Source organism: Peromyscus eremicus, chromosome 19 (genome assembly GCF_949786415.1).
Source record: "Peromyscus eremicus chromosome 19, PerEre_H2_v1, whole genome shotgun sequence".
NCBI lineage: Eukaryota > Metazoa > Chordata > Mammalia > Rodentia > Cricetidae > Peromyscus > Peromyscus eremicus.
In genome coordinates, this window is record NC_081435.1 from 62058143 (window position 1) to 62077177 (window position 19035).

At 45.2% G+C, this 19035-nt stretch overlaps 1 protein-coding gene across 1 annotated transcript in view; it reads left to right on the forward strand.

Annotated features, from left to right (window-relative positions):
- The window catches only part of Myo5b (myosin VB), a 213827-nt gene that overhangs the window by 40814 nt on the left and 153978 nt on the right, over nucleotides 1-19035 (forward strand). The window contains exon 4 of the mRNA XM_059246817.1: nucleotides 152-296. Coding sequence (XP_059102800.1) covers nucleotides 152-296 — 145 coding nt within the window. The remainder of the gene's footprint in view (nucleotides 1-151; nucleotides 297-19035) is intronic.

A 19035-nucleotide genomic window follows, 5' to 3' on the forward strand; every position in this document is an offset into this window, starting at 1 on the left:
GTCCCGTTCATTCTTTTCACCATAAGGGCCTACCATGGGAGCCCAAAGACAGTTCTTTCTGTAGAGATTGGCTAGAGTCCCCCTCGCCTCCAGTTCTTCATCTGTAGCACATGAGAACAGTGCTTTAGCGGGCTGTCTTGTCTGTTCACAGGTATTGTGCTGGTCGCCATCAATCCATATGAGCAGCTGCCCATCTATGGACAAGATGTCATCTATGCCTACAGTGGCCAAAATATGGGTGACATGGACCCCCACATCTTTGCTGTGGCAGAAGAAGCCTATAAGCAGATGGCCAGGTGAGAGACAACCTCAGCTCAGCAGTTCCCTGAGAGGGGCATGAAGGGAAGTGACTCCTTTGCTTGACCGTTGTTGCCCAAAGGGTGGTGAGGCTGGGACTTGAGGAGCCTCTTGGAAACAAAGCCACCCAGTTTCTGTCCCCTCGATTCTTTCTCTCGTCAGTGTGTACCTGGAAACAGGGCTTGCTTAGATTTAGTTCAGGTTTGAGCCACGGACTAATCCCTTGCATTTACCTCTCCCTGACGGCTTCTGGGCTTTCTTCCTTGCTGCCGTATTAGAACTGTTTCATGGCATCACCATCCACTTAGTGAAGTCCAGTCCACACCCTCTCACTGAAGACTCTTGAAGAAACAAGGGCTCCTTGACAACTTCTTGAGGTAGCAAGGCTTTGCGGGTGGAAATCAGAATTGCGTGTGAGCAGCTGTATTTCAGTTTTTAGCCTGAAAGTAGAATTCTGTTTGGGTGCTTGAGCAGCTTTCTCTCTCTCTCTCTCTCTCTCTCTCTCTCTCTCTCTCTCTCTCTCTCTCTCTCTCTCTCTCTCTCTCTCTCTCCCTCTCTCTTCTTCCCTCTCTCCCTCCCTTCCTCCCTTCCTAGTTCTGAATAATAGGTGTGGATCTGGGTCATCAGAGAATGGACTTCCTGATGCTCTAAGATTACCCAGACATAAGAAGAGGAAGATATTTTATCAGTTAATCAGTGCCCATGGGAAGTGTATTTCCCAGTTAGTTACATGGTTCTGGATTCTTGCGGATTGAATATTTCCTGCCACAGTTAGAGTATCTTCATAGAGCCCCAATATCACAAAGCCCTTTGAGGAGATGGAGTTTTGAAGAGTGGGTGATTTTGTGGGAGAATCCTACTCCAAGGGGTCTCTGCTACAATGAATTTCACAGTATAAATTTTACCTCACATCCATGAGGAAGGACTTTTCTGGGGTTCCTTACTAACTTATATTGTATCATTTGTTCAGATCAGCATATAAAACCTCCTTCATTAGAGATAGCGACTATACTCACTCATTCTAAATGATAGAGAGCCAAGAAGTTTAATAAACAATGATCTGTAATTATGGGTCCAAAATGTGGTGACTGCCACCTTTGCCCTATCTAATGTGATGACGCATACCAAGCACCAAATTCACCTTCCAGGGCTGGTCCAGACACCCCGTACTGGCCTGCCTGTTGATACAAACCTCCTCACAGTTGTGATGGGGAGTATGGTGGGTGCTGATGTGTGAGCCAGCACACAGTCCTGTTCTGGTCATTGTGGAATTCTTGGTGTGTTGCACTTGAGAGAGGCCTGGGGACTGGCCAGGGCCCTGTGCTTGAGGAGAATGTACTTGTTTGGTGTGAGGAATGAAGGCCTGTCTTCTTTTTATGGTTGTGAAACAGGAGATCGGGGTTCCATGGTGCTGGACTGTCTAACAGACATAGAGTTCAAACAGCAGAACAGAGAGCGACAAATCTCTCCCCTTGTTCTTTTATGGATGTCATCGACTGGGCCAGTCACACTTAGGAATTCCAGAAGTTGCTGCATGTCAGCAAAGATTTCACGTTGAATTTGCATTAAGGAATGAAGGCAGATAGTTCCTCTTGGATTAGTTTGACCAAGAGCAAGCCCAGACTTACTTCTTCTCTTCCCTCTCTTGTCTTCTCTCTGTCTGTAGTTTGTTGTTACTGGATTGTCTGTAATCTGTGTGTTACATGTGTCTGTTCTACGTCTCTGTGTGTATGCTTGTCCCTAACAAAGGGCTTTGCTCCTTATTTACAGAAAACATGACATGGGAAAGAAATGAGGAACCTTTACAGATAATGTAGCAGAGTCTTACAAGGGACGAGGCCACTTAACTGACCCCAACTGACCCAGAATAGCACCTCAAACTGCTAACAAATTACAACCTATAACCACATGTTGCTCACAACACTTATGGGCTATTTGTTTTGTTTTAAGGTTGTTTTCAACATGTTGGCTGCTTTTAGTAAATGTGATTACCACAACACCACCCCCACCCCCACAATTCTGGGTTAAGGTGATAGAAGAGTATATAATTTAAGATTATGTTATACACTAGCTTAGGTTTGTAAAAGCTGATTACATAGGCAATCCAAGACAAGTAAGGTTGGCTACGGTGTTCTAATGTAAACAGGCCGAGCATGCAGTAGGGAAGCAGGTTCAGTGCATAGTATTAAATGACTTTAAGGCATCTTATTAACTTAGAAACACAGTTGGAAAAAGTTTATTCTCTTCAAAGGCAAAAGATATTTTCAGAAAAATGGATCACCATGGGTTTCTATTCCTGCTTTCTGCAGTTAAGCAGTTTAGAGTCTTCCAGTGTTTTCTCCCCAACCCAACAGTGAGGTACTTGGGAGAGGCGTGGAGTAGCCTCTCTCAGTAGCCACAAGGAGCCCATCAGATGGGTTTGCAAGACTGTTAGCCTCTGGTTTAAGCCCCATGGATTCCTTGAGGTATGCGTCTTCTCCCTCTGTACCTACCACTGGGCTCATGGTCGTACTACACTTAGGTTGTGTTGCTTGGTCCATGCTGACACCCATTGGAAGGAGCGGGCATGGAGGAGTCTAGGATGCTGGTGCTGTGAGCACATCTCACCAAGGATAATGAACTTGATGAGTAACAGGCTCCAATATTGAAATGGAGACAGAATTTGCTTAAGAATTTCCTTCGAGGTTTTAAAGTTTAGAGTCATACCCACTGGGTCCCACGATGAGGTCAAATTATTTCATGGAAGTTTGAATTGAACATTTGCTCATTAACACACAGTAGCATAAACCCCGGGGCATACGGCCACAGGCAGGAGCTCTTTGAAGCTGTTCTGTTGCGTTACCTGAGTCACTGTCAGACTTGGGGACTCCTTCATTGGAGACTGTGTTTTCTTTCTGGCTGTGACATGCGACTCCAGATTCTTTGAGAGAGAGGAGATTGTCAAAGCCTGAGCGAGAAAGAGGGCACACCAGGAAGAGAGGATTGGGTCACTGTCCCAACCATGTCCACCAAGTCTAGACTTGGGCATAAATGTGAATTCACAAAAAAAGGAGGTGGTTATTAGTAAGAAATAACACACCTGTGACTCTGTGGAAGAACTAGTTCTGTAGGGATGGGGACTTGCCCCACTGCTCAGCTCAGTACCTAGGGCTCTTCTCACTTGACTTGAGACCCAAATGCCATCTGCATCATTTTTCCCAGACTGAGCTCCTTCCTTGCATTGTGTCTGTGAATGCTTATTCTTTGGTAGACTCCGTATCAACTGAGGTCATACTTTACTCCACTCCTGAAGAGCTCACTGTTGGGGGAAAAACACAGGAAGACCCCGAACCTCTTACCTGTGGAAAGTAGAAACAGAAATAACTAGAAACTAGACATAGAAAAACAAAACAAAACCCACTGCCAGTGTCGTCTGAATTGAGTTTTGAGACAATGCTGTAGACACACACCGAGAAAACCAGGGTCTCATCTGGTCCTGAAGAATCGCTCCGATGAAGGGAGTGAGAAGGAGGGCAGCTAGGCAGGTGGATCAGCTTGACTGTTACCTCAGAAGTGAGACATCTGACACATGGTGACCAAATCACAGTAAGGTTCCTCTTGAAGGCCAGAATCAGAATCATGTAGTAGGAGTCAGCCTGGATGTGGAGAAGCTGGAGTTATTTCTCATGGAATTGTGACTTAGTGTAGCCACTGTGGTAAATAGATGAGCAATTCTTTAAAAAGTTAAAGGTAAAGTTTTTATATGTTCTCATGATCCAACTCTTGAATATATCCCCAAAATAAATAAAAACGTACCCCCAAATTTGTAAGTGTACCAGCTAAAAACAACTTAGATGTTTATCTCTCAATGAATGGATAAGCAAAATGAAGACTATCTGTACAATGGAATGTTACTTGGGCATAAAAAGGAACAAAGAACTGGTGTGCATACTACTATTCTTATGAGCCTTGGAAACGTGGCATCTGAAAGAACAGAGACCCAAAAGCCTTATAGTTTAAGATTCTGTTGATACAAAATGTCAAGAGTAGGCAAATGAATAAGATGTAGATTATCAGTTTTCTTGCATGTGTTTGTATGCATGTGTATACATATGTGCACACATGTGTGCAAAGACCAGAGGTTGACAGTGGGTATCTCCCTCAGTTAATCTTACCTTATTTTTTGAGATGTCTCTCATCGGACCTGAATTACTGATTGTTTGGTCTGTCTGATCCTAATGATCCTTCTGCTCTACCTGCTCAGTGCTGGGATTACAGGCAAATGTTGCCATTTCCAAGTTTTTATGTAGCCACTGGGGATCCGAACTCATATCCTTGTACTTTACTGAGACATTGGGGTTGCAGTTTGAGGGACAAGGACACATCACGAGGAAGTGATTCCTGATGTGGGGTGTGAGTGGGGTGTGTGTGTGTGTGTGTGTGTGTGTGTGTGTGTGTGTGTGTGCACATGCACACGTGTGTTGTATTGAGAAAGTCATTATGAAAAAAGGCACAATCTGGGCACAGTTAACAGGCAGGTTCTAGCTTCATGGTGGTCCATAAAGAGTTGTGAGTTACAGAAGTGAGCCCAGGCTGGATTGTGGAGGTCTTTGTCCACTGGAGTAAGCAGGGTGTTCTGTTAAAGAGGCGAAATGATGATCAGATGAGTGTAGGGGATACTGAGTTAACCATAAAATGGAGCATCTTCCCAGCAGAGCTTCCTAGGGCCTTTATGGATTCTGAGTCTCTACCAATGGGCTGCGTTTTGCTGGGTTTACAAATCATATTTAGGCACAATACTGTTTTCAGAGATTATCTCAGGGGACCAATGTTCTGTGCAGCACTGTTTGTGAAACACTGGACTAGAGCAATAAGGATGTTTTTGTTGATTGGATAAGAACACGATGCGATGTATGCGCTGCTCAGAGAACAGCTTCTCTCTGGTGGGTCGGGTTTCATAACGGTCTTTTCCTTTGCCTCTACTGTGCTGTTACCAAGGATAAGAATGCTTTCTCATGAGAAGATTCATTTGTTGTAGAAGTAACTTGTTTTCTCATAAGTTAACTATCTACCTATGCAGAATGAACAGACAGCAGAGAATTAAGTGTGAGATTGTAGTTTGGCATTGTTTCTTATATCCCTCACACTTACCCCCAGGACACGTGGTTGTTGCTCAAGAATGTATAAAAGTAATTGACACATTGACGTTCTCGCAGTTTCACATAAGACTCATTACCCCTGTGACATGGGTCAAACAATGCTATAAGGTCTTTAAACCAGATGGGTTGAGGTGGAATCCAAGCCAGGTGGGTTTGCCCATAGCCTCCTGTGTTAGCCAAGAAGAATGCCACCTCCTCAGGTGTCCATTGACTGCTGCCATGGGCTTGCTGTCAACAAAACAGACTTTGGTCCCCAAGGCCACACTGAGGGTCTTGAGGCAGGTCTTTCCCCCAGTGGTTCAGAAGTACCTCAGATTCTGCAGTGAGTTTAGTTTGGTGCATTTCCCAGCCTCACTGGTGGGAGTGGTCATCTTTCTGAGTCGGCTGGGTCTGGTTCTTTTTAAGGGCTATTTGTGTTTTTTGAGTTGCTTTCCTGAAAATGAATAGGAATACAGCAAAGCAAGTCTGTTTGCTCAGGTAGCCAAGGTAATTGAGCACCCACATTCCCCATCTGTCTCCTCAATGCTGCCAAGGCATGACTAATAATGAAAAATGGAGTTGCCGTTGCCTGGAACTCAGGCATGGGGAGTGCAGCTGCGTGCTCCAGTGGCATGACAGACTCCCGGCAATGGCTGAAACACACACACTTGCCAAGCTTCCTGGAGATGGAGCCCGGGAAGGGGAAAGCCTGTGCTCACTGAAAATAGTGTTCTAGTTCAAGGCCCTCATCAGGCTTTTGAGAGGGAACATCTTATTTAGCTTGATGCAAACAAGTGCAGAGAGTTGGTAGAGAATGGGAAAACCTTCCAGGGGAACCTGGTGAAAATGAGTGTCCACAATGAGAAAAGTACCCCCAGTGGAAAGCTAAAGAGAGCTCTGCGTGGTGATGGGCTTTTCAGGATGATGGCATCAGTGGAGATGGGAGACTCCTTCATAGTCACTGGCCATCAAAAGTTCGCACCTTGGCTCCTCTCTGCACTACTAATGAGGGTCTAATGAGAGGAAAAAGGAAAGCTATGCACTCTCCATCTCTGGGGTAGAAATAACAGAACTGACAAGTTTGTGGTCATAGATATGTAGTTTGAGATAGAGTACTCTTGTGTGCATGAGAATAGACTTGGGATGTGCCAGTGTCTCTTTTAGCTACAGATTTGTAGAACTTGAGATGGTTTGAGGGAAAAAAGAAACAAACCTGGCACAATTATCTGTAAGCCAAATTCACAGTTTGCTTTGAGATCAACTTTTAAACTGAACAATATGTTGCTTTATTTTTTTCTCTTTAGTAGATTCTTTTTTGTGGTTCCTGGAAGTCTGGGGTATAAAATGCTTCCCAGTGGAGCCTTCATCTTCTCTGTGTGAGAGCATCATTGGTGGACCAAGGCAGGGATACATTTGGCTTTGCTGTGAGTCATCTGTGTGCATGAGGATCTGGGCTTCCATCCTGTGGTCGTAGTACTGAGTGTTCATGGATACTCCCCAGTCCCTGCCCTCCGCGGATTAGGGTCATCCTCTTTTAAAGAGAGCACAGTTCTTGCCTCTGCAATAATCAAATCCAATGAGAAGTTAGGAGAAGTCATTGGCAGTTGACTGTCACAGTCTTTGTGGCCTACATGTTAAAGGTGACAGATCACATCACTGACTGTTGTTGCATGTGAGGGAGGAAATCCCTGGGAGCTTTGTAAGTGGGCAGTACAGATTGGCTGAATTTCATAGTAACGTGTATCACTCACTGACTTGGTGGATGCTGATCTTTGCATGGAGTTTTATTTGCCTTTCTATCATTACATGTGACATAAGTGTGACTCATAACTGCACTAACACATGGTACAGGAGGAGCTCCTGTAGGGTCAGATGGTAGACCCAGGGGCAGCTCTATTTCTTTTCTGGTGTTGCATATGATTTTAAGACCATGTCCTGAGTGTTGCACTATGTGCTGATTCCCCCTAAAAGGACATAAATATTCTTTAACAGTGACATATTGCAGTGCCTCCTTTGTGATGTTAAATTCCGAATGAAAATCATACACTTAGGAGATACCTCACTAGTGGTCTTTATTTGACATGGAGCACTATCACATGTTAGAAAAGAATCTGCAGCCATCACTGTGTGACATAAGAATGCCAGACAGCATGTCCAGCGAGGACCTCTGGGTGCTGGGTCACCATCCCCACTGTCTCTCAGACGCATCTCTTTTCCTCATCTGGGCACTAGGTGTCGTTTTCTGAATGGAATGAAGTTGCTTCCTACACTGGATTTCCGAGAAAGCAGACACAATGTGTCTACTTTCAGTGGTCACTCTGTATAGTTTTTCAGTAAATTTATAATGTGTTAAACTTGTGTCCCCTTTCAACCATGTCCATGCTCAAGGACTGTAGATGTTACACCTTCCGTCAGTCTTAAATGAATGGCAGTAATGTCCATGTAAAATACAATTAGTCGTTTGGGGCATCTAGTTTGACCTGTTCTGATACATGTATGCAACTCAGGTAACCAACTCCACAATCAAGATAATGCTTCCTTCACTCCCAAAATTTTCCTGAGATAAAATCCACCCTATCAGCTCCAAGTAACCATGAGTTCACTTTCTGTCACTGTAAATTCTAACAACCTTAAGATTTGTTGTCCTTGTTCCCTGCACTTGTGTGTTTGCTGTGGTGTGTGTGTGTGTGTGTTTGCTGTGGTGTGTGCATTTGTGTGTGTTTGCTGTGGTGTGTGCATGCTGTAGTGTGTGTGTATATATGTGTGTGTGCATGTATCAGGATTCTCCAGTATATCCCACTGAACTTGCTATGATTCCTTGAGTGTATCTTTTTTACATTCTGATTTTTGCATCAGATGTGTTCTTTCTAGCTTGATACATCCGCAGATGAGATGATTCTGTTTTTAGTTCTTTATCAATTAAGAATATGAGCTTGGAATTTCACTCAGTGAGAGCACTCAGCTAGCCTACACAAGGCTCTAGATTCAATCTCGGACACCACACACACACACACACACACACACACACACACACACAAGAAAGTGTTAGTCTTGATTAAGCTCCCATTAAATGGAGGGACCAGCTAGTTAGTCGCTAGTTTGTTGGTCTCCAAATGCCATTCATTTCATCTCTTAGAACAAGACGTGAGTCAGGAATTTAAAGGATCTAAAGTCTGCAGAAGCATGTGCATTTGCTCATTCACTCAGCTGTGCTCTGAGTAGGCGCCGTAGCGCAGACCCCAGTCAGTGTCCCATTTCCACCTGGGCAGCTCCTTGTGCTTCAACCGCCCTTTTGAGCACAACAAGAGTGTTTGTGCAGACACACGAGTGTGTGAGTGTGTGCATATGTGCCTGTGAACACACGCACATGTGTGTTATCTTCTCAGGCTCCTGTAAGACACAGGAGGGTTCAACTGTGTGGAGTGACTGAGCCTAGCACTGGGCCGTGCTCGACAGAGATAGGCTTTTGAGCGTTGGAGTTTATTCCATGCTGTTTTCATGATATAGCCTCTTTCTGTGTCAAAGTTGAGCTTGTCACCCCCTGTGCTTCTCTGAAATTAATAGTGGTGGTGACATGTAAGCAAGATTTCATTTTTCAAGGTGTCAGAAATGGTTTTCGGTGAAAACAGCTGATAGAATCTGAAGTCTTACAGGATGGGATGCCGTTTCTATTTATATCACAGTAATGCCTTTCACGCCATGGTAACCACTCTTTTTCTTTCTCAACTACATATTTTCACCTTTATATCCCAGAAGGCAGAGCAGCTGCGAACCGTGTGTGCTGACATGCCTGAGTGCAGTAGCAAAGGAAGATGGATGAAGCAAGGTGGGCAAATTGAGAGTCCCAAGGACAGGAATAATATCTGGTTTCTCAGCCCAGGGTGGTGCATGTGAGTGTGGCAAAGGGTCCAGTATGGTGGGGTGATGACCAAGCTCTGCAGGTTCACCTCACTGTAGTCCCTGGAGCATCTTTGTCAATAGAATAGAGAGAGGTGTAATGTGTAGCTTATGAGACGTATGATTAAACAGGTTGATAAGTACAAGTGTGTAGTGTGACTTCTAGCACAGGGCGTTCATTGCATACGAAGCATGGTGGAAGTGTTGACATTGATAGCAGTATGTGACATTTGCCATGATAGTACAGTGTTCTAAAGGAGGTGGTACTGGGAGGAGACTTCAACACTGGATAGGTATGACATGAGTTTTCCTCGGGAGATGTACCCCACCGTCTATTCACCCCAGATAAGGCACCAACAGCAGACCAAAGAAATAATTCCACCTGAGCCCAGCTTAGTGAACAGCGAGTTTATTGGGGCACTTGTAGGAATATGGGTGAGAGGTTGCTTACAGGAACATGGACGACTCAAAGGCAGCTGCAGCTCCAAAAAGCCCACCCCAGCATGGGTGACAGATCACAAAAGATGTGTCCCTGGAGCTGCCTGAAAATCTCACAGTTCTGAGAATTTCCTCTCCTCAGCAATTATTATGATTTATATAACCTTAGGGATGGGCCCTTGAGAATCTTGTAAGTTTCAGGAACTTCAAGAGACTTGTGAGTTTTCTTAGTTCTTGAGTTGCAAGCAGCTTCTTTCCAGGATGGAATGTTCCTATTCAGAGGAAATTGCTGTGCTTCCTTAGGACCCCTTGGTGCAGAGCCTCAAAGCTGATGTTTCTTTGAGTCTGATAAATGAAGAGCCACTGATGGCTGGCCAGGTCTGTGTGCCCTGTGAAGTTCTTGCAGACTTTCTCATAAGCTCCTGTTTGGAAACCACAGTAACTTCTACAGTTGTTTGTTTAGACAGTCTTTTTTCTTTGTAACCCAGGCTGTCCTCTATGTCGCTGAGGCTAGCCTTACCTTTGCTACCGTCCTCCTAGGTTCTGATATTACAGGTATACACCACTACACCTGGCTCTACGATTCTGATTTTAATCTGTCCAGGGGAGCATGGTCCTATGACTCCGTGTGTTTGTTGTCATGCGTGAAAGGACAACTTTCAGTTTTATGATCTGAGAAACTGAACTCTGAGTGCCCAGGCACCCCTGTGGCAGAGTCTGGGGCAACACCACCTACCCAATCATCACCATTGGGTGAGCAGATCTGTACAATTGAGCAGCCATCTCTTATGCTGCGGGAGCTACATGATTATCCAATTATCTTGTAACAAGCAGCTTGAGAGAGCTGTCACCTGAGACCTGTGGTGGGGATGAGAGCCCATCCATGCTAGAGGCCAGAGAATGGCTTTTCACAAAGGGCAGTGGTCTTCAAACTGCTGAAGTATGGCAGATTTTTTTGAGGATGATTCAATTAGTGATGTGTGGGAAATACATTAAAATTTTTCTTCCATGTCCTTTTAAAGTTTGAAATATCATCATTTGTGTATTTATAAATGTGTGATAATAGGGTGGCATAGAAAATACTGTATTTGGGGGTGGACATGCTCACAGTGTTTCTTACTGACAGGTACTTGCTGTAAAGCAAGAGGTGACTACAGTTTGCTGGCTGAAGCCACATGTGTAGCATCCCTGGGTTCATGTTCCAAACAGGAAAACCATCCCTGAGCCACCGATTAGTGCTTTCTAGATGCGAGGACAAAGGTGTTTGACTCCATGTAATGCTTCCCTGCAAACGGGCTGTGATTGAGAGCACAGAGACATTGTCCTATCACTGTCTTCTTCAGACCAGGTCAAGGAGCACTCATCTGTTGCATAGCTCTTCCGTTGTATTAGGGTGTTAATAAGAGGCGACAGCCTTGGGCTTAGGGTAAGCAGAGGCTCTGGAGAAGTCTTTCTTCCATGTTGATGGAATTATGCCCCAGCACATGACTGGGCTTGGCTTGCTGAGGGCAGATGAAACCATTCTTAGCAGTTCTACATTGAGATCACTGCAGGGCCCTTCACAGCACTCAATCAGAATCTTGCAGGTAGAATGGAGTCTTCTGAACTTTTAGAAAAGCTCTATTAGTGATTTTGAAAAGATGTAAGCCCTTGGGCTAGTGTTTAGGGAACTTCTAGGATGAATTAGCTTCTGTGGTTCAGGGTATTCAGAGCTAGTGTTCACGGAGTCCTTGTGATCGGTTTTGACTGACCCCCCAGCCTTCACGCTCTGCTGGGTTGCTTCAGACACCTCACTGTGAAGTAACGATCTAAAGGCATGTTTTGATCAAAGAAAGAGGTCTCAGAATTTGAAAACCAGTTAGATGGTAGATCCTCCAACTCTACTGCTGCCCCACCTCCTGAAGTTGTTCTCAGCCCTGGCTGCACCACAGAATCCCCTGGGAAGACTTGAAACTACCAAAACCCAGGCCTTATTCCAAGATTGCAGCTGAGCAGAGGCTGCGAGTGGGTGTTTATCAAACATCTGCAGATGCTGTCTGTGGCAGGTTGAGAAGTGTGCTGAAATTGTCTGCTCAGGCCAGGTAAACCTGGGCCTGAGAAGTGGGAGTCCTATGAATGAGCAACGGGGTTTGAAGACTGAAAGGTGGCACAGCGTGGCCATGGGACAGTCCACGTGTGTGTCCTCCAGAACCTCAGAGGACAAGCTTAAAGAACAAGTGTCATTTATGTCTGTCTGGCTGGCTGGCTCCCACCTGAGTTAGAGATCAATGATGCTGGAAGCCCACGGAGCAGCACCTGCAGCTCCAAGATGACAAATTAATTTTCTCGTCCTCTCCATTCCCAGAACCAAAGAATAAAATGCTTCATGATAAATGATTTATTCTAAAAAAGGTGCCCCCCTTTTTTGGCTAAAAAAGGGAATTAATCTTCCTTACAAAAGCAGACACCAAGAATACTTGGAACTATGGGGTTTCTTTTAGATTATGTCTTGAACTCAGATTTCCTCCTCTGTCTTTGCTGCTGAGTACTTAGTAACCTTCCTGATGACTGGCCTTTACTAGCTAAGAATAGCTAGTGTTCCTGGTAGACTGCTGAGGGTCTGCTGATGTAGACGGGAACTAGTCAGCTCTCTCATTGCGTTTAGCTGGAGTGGGTCGGGGCCGGGGGGAGTGCTCTCCAGTTGGGGTGTTCAGGATCAATGCTCACTCCGGTTTGTTCTGCTTCCTCACTGGGCCACTGGGCTCCCAGAGCAGCATTCCATTTGTCACTGCCCATATTGATCCATCATAATTACCTGACATGGACGAATCTAGCTCAGCAGTCCTTGGCGGAGATTTCTCTTTGCGTTTGTGTGGGGTTGTCATTCCCACAGTATAGTTCATTTTACTTTCTTACATTTATAGATGCTCTCGTATTTCATCTTGGTGTGTGTGTGTGTGTGTGTGTGTGTGTGTGTGTGTGTGTGTGTGTGTGTGTTGGCGCGGTGTACTGAGTGTGAGGAGTGTGTCTCTTCCTGACAGAGAAAGACTTTTGAGGTCACCCCATCTGGGACAAAAGGTTTCTTCTTCAGCATTTCATCTTTCAGTGTGTGATACCCAGGCCAGTGGAAACTTGCAGCTCCCTCTGGACTCCGCCGCTCCACTCTTTGGAAGCACTCCGAGGTGGACAGGCATCTGCCTCCCCATTACTCACTCCTACCCTAGCATCTGCCTCTTTCTGAAGCAGCTGGGGATGATCATTTAGTCTTGTCTTCACCAGACTGAACTCTTCCTGCTCCGACTACCATCTGTCACGTGATAGCTCACCATTCTGACAGACTTTATTGGGTGTATAGTCCAGCTTTTTCTAACTATCCTATACAATTGCTTCCATACTTGAACTAGAATTCCAGCTGTAGTCTGTCTTGAGTGGAGATTGTGACTCTGTTCCGTTCTCTTGGGACTGGAGTAGTGTTACTAGGTAGTTGCAGTGGTTGCTTATAAGCCAACCCAAATACATTTGTGTCTCCAGACTCTGGTCACTCTGTGATGTTGGTTGGTAAAGTGCTGCTGTAGAGCATGCTGTGGGCCCCTTTATGGTTGTAGACTGTTTTGTAGCATAGCTAAGTAGCCATGCCCCCTCTATAACCAGGCGTTGTGTTCTTCTCACACTCTTTTCAGCTGTAGAGTTGATCTGGTGAGGCAATGTGCTTAGAACTAACGGCAGCAAGCTTTACTATCCTGGTGTGGTCAGCTGCCAAAATGGGTTATTACAGGGCAGAGCAGGGGTGCTCACTTAGCGGAGTCTTAGAAGTAGAGCAATGGCTTGCTCTTGAGAGGGAAGACCCTGTTTAATTTTGACAGAGACCATTTCTACCCTTGATGTCTTCCGGCCCGTCTCATGGATTCATTATGCACTGCCTTCCATGGCCTCCGTCCAATGTCACGCACAAACCAGAGGGCATCAAAGCCAAACTCAGCCCTTCCTTAGAGGCTTGCCTTTTTAAGTCTGTCCCATGGGATTCCCCTAAACCTATTCTAAATCTGAGAAGTGGGGGTAAAGGCTCTAAACAAGGAATGATTGTCCTTTGTTTCTGCCCCTTTTCTTCTGGATCTCCCCAGCCAGTGGGAACCATATCTTGCCATAATCTGAACTCTTCTCTGGCCATGATGCTTATTGAATCTGTAGACTTGACTCACAGTAGCTACATAGAAACTAATAGACATTGAAACATCCTGTCTCCACAGCAGCTGGCAGAATTTCAAGGCAGTCATGCTAGGGACCAAAATGTTTTATTTTGGTCATCAAAGGCTGAACCTTGTGGCACTATTCATTCATCTTTGTCTGCCTACTATAGAAATCCTAATCTTCTGAGACAGATTAATGCCACAAGTTGAAAAGGAAGAATGTCATATAAAAGAAATATGGGAGAGAAGAGCATATTAATATACTTCAAAAATATTTCCCTGCGTTGTTGATATGCATGATAACGAGAGGGAATGCCCTTGCTATCCTAAGTGATGTATGAGTGTTATTTAATCGACATTAGGACACAGACTCAGTTTTATAGGGTTGGCAGTAGAACCATGGAGAAATTACCCATCTCTCCTAAGGCACATGGCTGGTAGTTGGCCAAGAAACTATGGACCTGGAAGCCCTAACCCCAGGCCCCCATACTGTTAACCAGGCCCGGGTTCTTGACTTGGGAAACTGGTAGATGGAAATTCTGTTTGCAGAGACCAGGGAACTAGGAAGGAGGAGGAAGGGAGACTCTTGAGGAAAGAAAAGAGGGGATTTATTTGGGTCCTGTTCTGTTCTAGACTACTCCTCTCACTCAAGGAGAGGTGGCTCATGGCTGAAAGTACAGTGCATTTCAGGGAGCTCTTGGCCTAGGGATGGTACCCAACCTTGGCAACTGATGACGTCCATTAGGGAGAGTGTGTGGGAATGAGGAAGTTACCACTCAGATCTAACCCTGATGACAATCAATATTTGAATCTCTGATAGAGGAGGAGGAACCCACATGGAAATTTCCAACCTACTGAGTGGATCTCAACTGAGCCCTCGGCCTCAGGAGCAGCTTAGAACATAGTTTTATAAGTTTGTTTTCTGCTTGACCCAGAGGGGTCAGGAACATACACCACAGTACGGCATGGGCATGGGTCAGGAGAAGTGAACAAGCTGTAGTGTGGGGGATAGGTCTTGGTGTCTAAGGGTTGCCTCCCATCAGGCAGTATGCAGCACACAGTGTGATTGCTAGGTTTCTCTGTAACTCTCACGTTAGTTCTGCTTTTTGATTTTTGACCTCTTATTTCTCCCTTACCTTGTAGCTATTCTCTATAACTCCAGGATGCAGAAGAGTGCTCTGTGGAGTGCTGAGGCCATGAGGTAAAGGGTCTAGGTCAGTTACCAAGTCATGAGCAGGGCTGGGACTGGAGTCCGACTCCTGCTTCCTGGAATCGGGCTCTGTCCTTCCACTACCTCCATGTCTCTGTGGCTTATCTCCAAAGTGTGCCACGTGCATCCTGACTAAGTAGCAATTTCCAGTAGGAAGTTTTCACAATTGCAGCACAGCCAGTCTGTGGGGAGACCGAGTGTGTTGCAGCCTCCTTGCTACGGATGGCCGCTCCAAGGATGTCACAATGCAGGTGATGCTTCCCCCTCGGCATGTATCTAGATGTCCCTATGTGTGGCCTGGGAGTGCAGGGTCAGTGGTGAGTTTTAGATGGAAATAGTCTTTATCCTCCTCTGTCTGCACATTTCCCTCTGCACTCAGTGCCTCGCTGGTAGGCTTGAGTGACTGAATGCCCTGCGTATCAGTGTCCACATGGAATGAACAGCTTTTGAAACCAGGCCGCATAGATATGTAACGGTGTCCTATTAGTGAGCTGACTGCTCAGAGATTCTCCTGCTGAGAAATATCCACCTCCCTGGCCTGTCACTCCATTGAAAGTGTTACCTTTGCTGTCAGCTCTGAGTCAAAAGCTATTAAAATATGCATCTTCTCCAAGATGGAAAATGCCATTTATGTCACACCTCTGAAATGTAACTCGGGTCTCTTGTCTGCCTTCCCCTGGGTCACTGCCACATTCCCTGAGCAGGCTTTGGTCTTCTCTGTCTGTCTCTACTCCCAAATCCATCCTTCACTGTCTGTTTTAAGGTAAATAATTTCAGCCTCTGAAAATGCTGACGGGAATGAGCGAGCAGGAGGGAGAGCTTAGGCCGAGGGGTGGAAGCAGGTCATGAGCAGGATGATGGAGTGGAGCGAGAGCTCGAAGGCTGAAGTGCCCCTCAGGGAGAAGATGGGCTTCTTCTGTTGCTATGGGAAGGAAGGGGCAGTTAATTTAAAACTTAATGTGAAATGGCATTTCTAGGAGTCAAAGGTAAACTGGTCTACTGAGAAAGAATCATAGTTTCTTAAGCATTCTATTTGCTTAACGTTGGCCACAAAAGGAGTGTTGTTCTGTTTGTCAGACAGAACGCCTTGGAGTTTGGGGGCTTCTACTCTGTACATCTGCTTTAAGAAATAGTTTGGGGTGAAGGACTCTGGAGGAGCTGAGGAGCTATTGATGGTTGATGGCTGCTGAGGGACCCAGAGTCACTTTTCTTGAGGAGCTTGACCACCAAGAGGGGGGTGACCCCATGCCTGTGCAGGTTTGGGTAGCACTAATAGGACTCAGCAAGTTAAAATGTAAATGAATAAACAAAATTATAAAAGCAGGAAGAAGTTATTTCTTCTCCTTGGTGTGATATAAAATCAAAACTACTTCTGAATTGCAACCAGTGTAGGAGTGTTGATGGAATGGACCAGAAGTTGAAGAAAGGTCCCAGGACATCCCTTCTTGTTTGTTAAGCTCTGTTATAATCCTAACATAAGGCAGGCAATGAGATGCAGGATAAATAATGGGTGGATGTTGCGTTCCTTGTAATGTTGATGTCTCCTGTAAATCCCTGGGTTGGGTGGGAATAAGTCACACATATTTAAAGAAGTGAAAGTCTGCAGTTGAACTGCAGTGATCTGGTAAAGCTGGTGCTTTACAGTGGATCCTAAGGTGGCCCAGTGGCCAGATGAAGGGATTGTATCTTAAGAGATGGGTAACTGAGGGTTGGGGCTGCAGGGTCTTCTGAGAGCCTGTGACAGAGGAGCTTGGTCTTTTGGGTTGGGGTATTGAGGACATAATCATTGGTGTCATATCCTGGGGGCCTGTCACTTCTGACCTGGTCTGGGATGGGAGTAGACTTTGCTTCTCACCATAACTACCTTAAATTTGTCACAGGTGAGGTAGAGAGACTGTAGGGAGAAGATGGACAAAATCAAAGACTTGGACAGATGCAGAGATTTTTTAGAGTGCTTTTGGGAGGGTATCAATATTATTTGTTTTTAATGAAGCTCAGGTACTAGGGATGAAAGGGCATTTCCTTGACCCCATATTGTGGTGATATTTTGTTTGTGCTCAAACAATTAAAGCTTGCCTGGAGATCAGAGGGTGGAGCTAGCCACTAGTTAACCATAGAGGCCAGGCAGTGGTGGCACACACCTTTAATCCCAGCATTTGGGATCTCATACCTTTGATCCCAGTACTTGGGAGGCACATGCCTTTAATCCCAGCACTAGGGAAGTGGAAACATGAAGTGATATGGCTGGGCAGAGAGAGGAAGTGATAAGGTGGGCAGGAGACAAGAGCTTGACCCCTTTTCGGCTGAGGAGTTGGCAAGGTAAAAGGTGGCTGTGGCTTGTTCCTTTGTCTCTCTGATCTTTCAGCATTTACCCTGATATCTAGTTCTGGGTTTTTATTATTAAGACCAATTAGAAATTGTGCTATACCATATTGAATGTGTTGGGAAGTTGCCAGGTAAGAAACACCCTGCCCAGGGTTCCTGCTAAAGTTCAGCAGGAGTACCTATGGCCAGGGTCACCCTGAGGGCTGCTGACTGTTGTCTCAATAGGAGCCGAGGAAGTCCTCAAACCCAGCGCACTTAATGTTTAGCCAAGATGAACATTACATCAAGTCATTATGTGGAATTAGTTTGTAGAGCAGTTTTCAGTGAGACAGTTAAACACTGGCTTCCAAGAGACTAGACCACAGGACAAGAGAAATTTGAGTGGGACAGATCCCAAACTGAGGGTTGTGTTTTATGGAATATCCTAGTTAGGGTGACTATTGCTGTAATGAAACACAATGACCTTGGGAAGGAAAGGGTTTTCTTGGCTTACACTTTCATACCACTGTTCATCATCAAAGGAAGTGAGGATAATAACTCAAAATGGGGCAGGAACCTGGAGGTAGGAGCTGATGCAGAGGCCAGGGAGGGGAGCTACTTACTGGTTTGCTCCTCAGAGCTTGCTCAACCTGCTTTCTTAGAGAACCCCAGACCACCAGCTCAGTGGTGTCCCCACCCACAATGGGCAGGGCCTTACCCCATCAGTCACTAATTAAGAAAATGCCTCATAGGCTTGCTTATAGCCCCACCTTATGGGGGCATTTTACTAATTCAGGATCCCTCTCAGATGACCATAACTTGGGTCAAATTGGCATAAAACTAGCCAATACAATTGGCCCCCAGGGAAATGAAAACATGCACCATACATAACCCACCTACAAAAACATTAGTTGTCATTGTCCAGAGTGGAGATAACCTGTGTCCGTTAGCTAAAAATGAACTGACAAGATACAGGCTACATATACCATAGATGATTATGTTCTTCAGAAGTTTATTGAAGAAAGGTATTAACATAACATAATATGAGCGAACCTAGAAAATAGCACAGTGAAAGAAATCACTTGGTCACAGAAGGCAACATGCTGTATTGCATTTACATAAAATGTCCTGAATAGACAAATCTGTAGATGCAGAAAGTTCATTAGAGTGGGGTAGGATATGAGGGCTATGGGCAATGGGAGGCAGCTGGTAATAATACACATGGGTTTTTTTCGGAGTGATGGAAATGTTAAAAGGTATTTGGTGGTTGTTCCACTCTATAAATGGTGTAACATGTGTATTATAGCTCAGAAGACATCTGTAGCCCTGCAAGTAGAGTGTTTGCAGTTTGGAAAGATGGGGAGGAGAGGGGGTCTCTTGGATGGTATCATTTGAGACCTAAGTAGGTGAGGTTCAGATCGGTTGGATGGAGGCAGAGGCGGTGGGTATGAATGATTTTAAATTGTAAAGAATCTCATCCAAGATTTGTTTGGATTTCTTCTAGGCAACCCCAGTATCCTCAAGAATTTTAATAGTTCTGGATGTATCAATGCCGGCACAGGGTAAACAAACATGGCCCCAAGAGAGCTGCCTACCAGGCCAAACA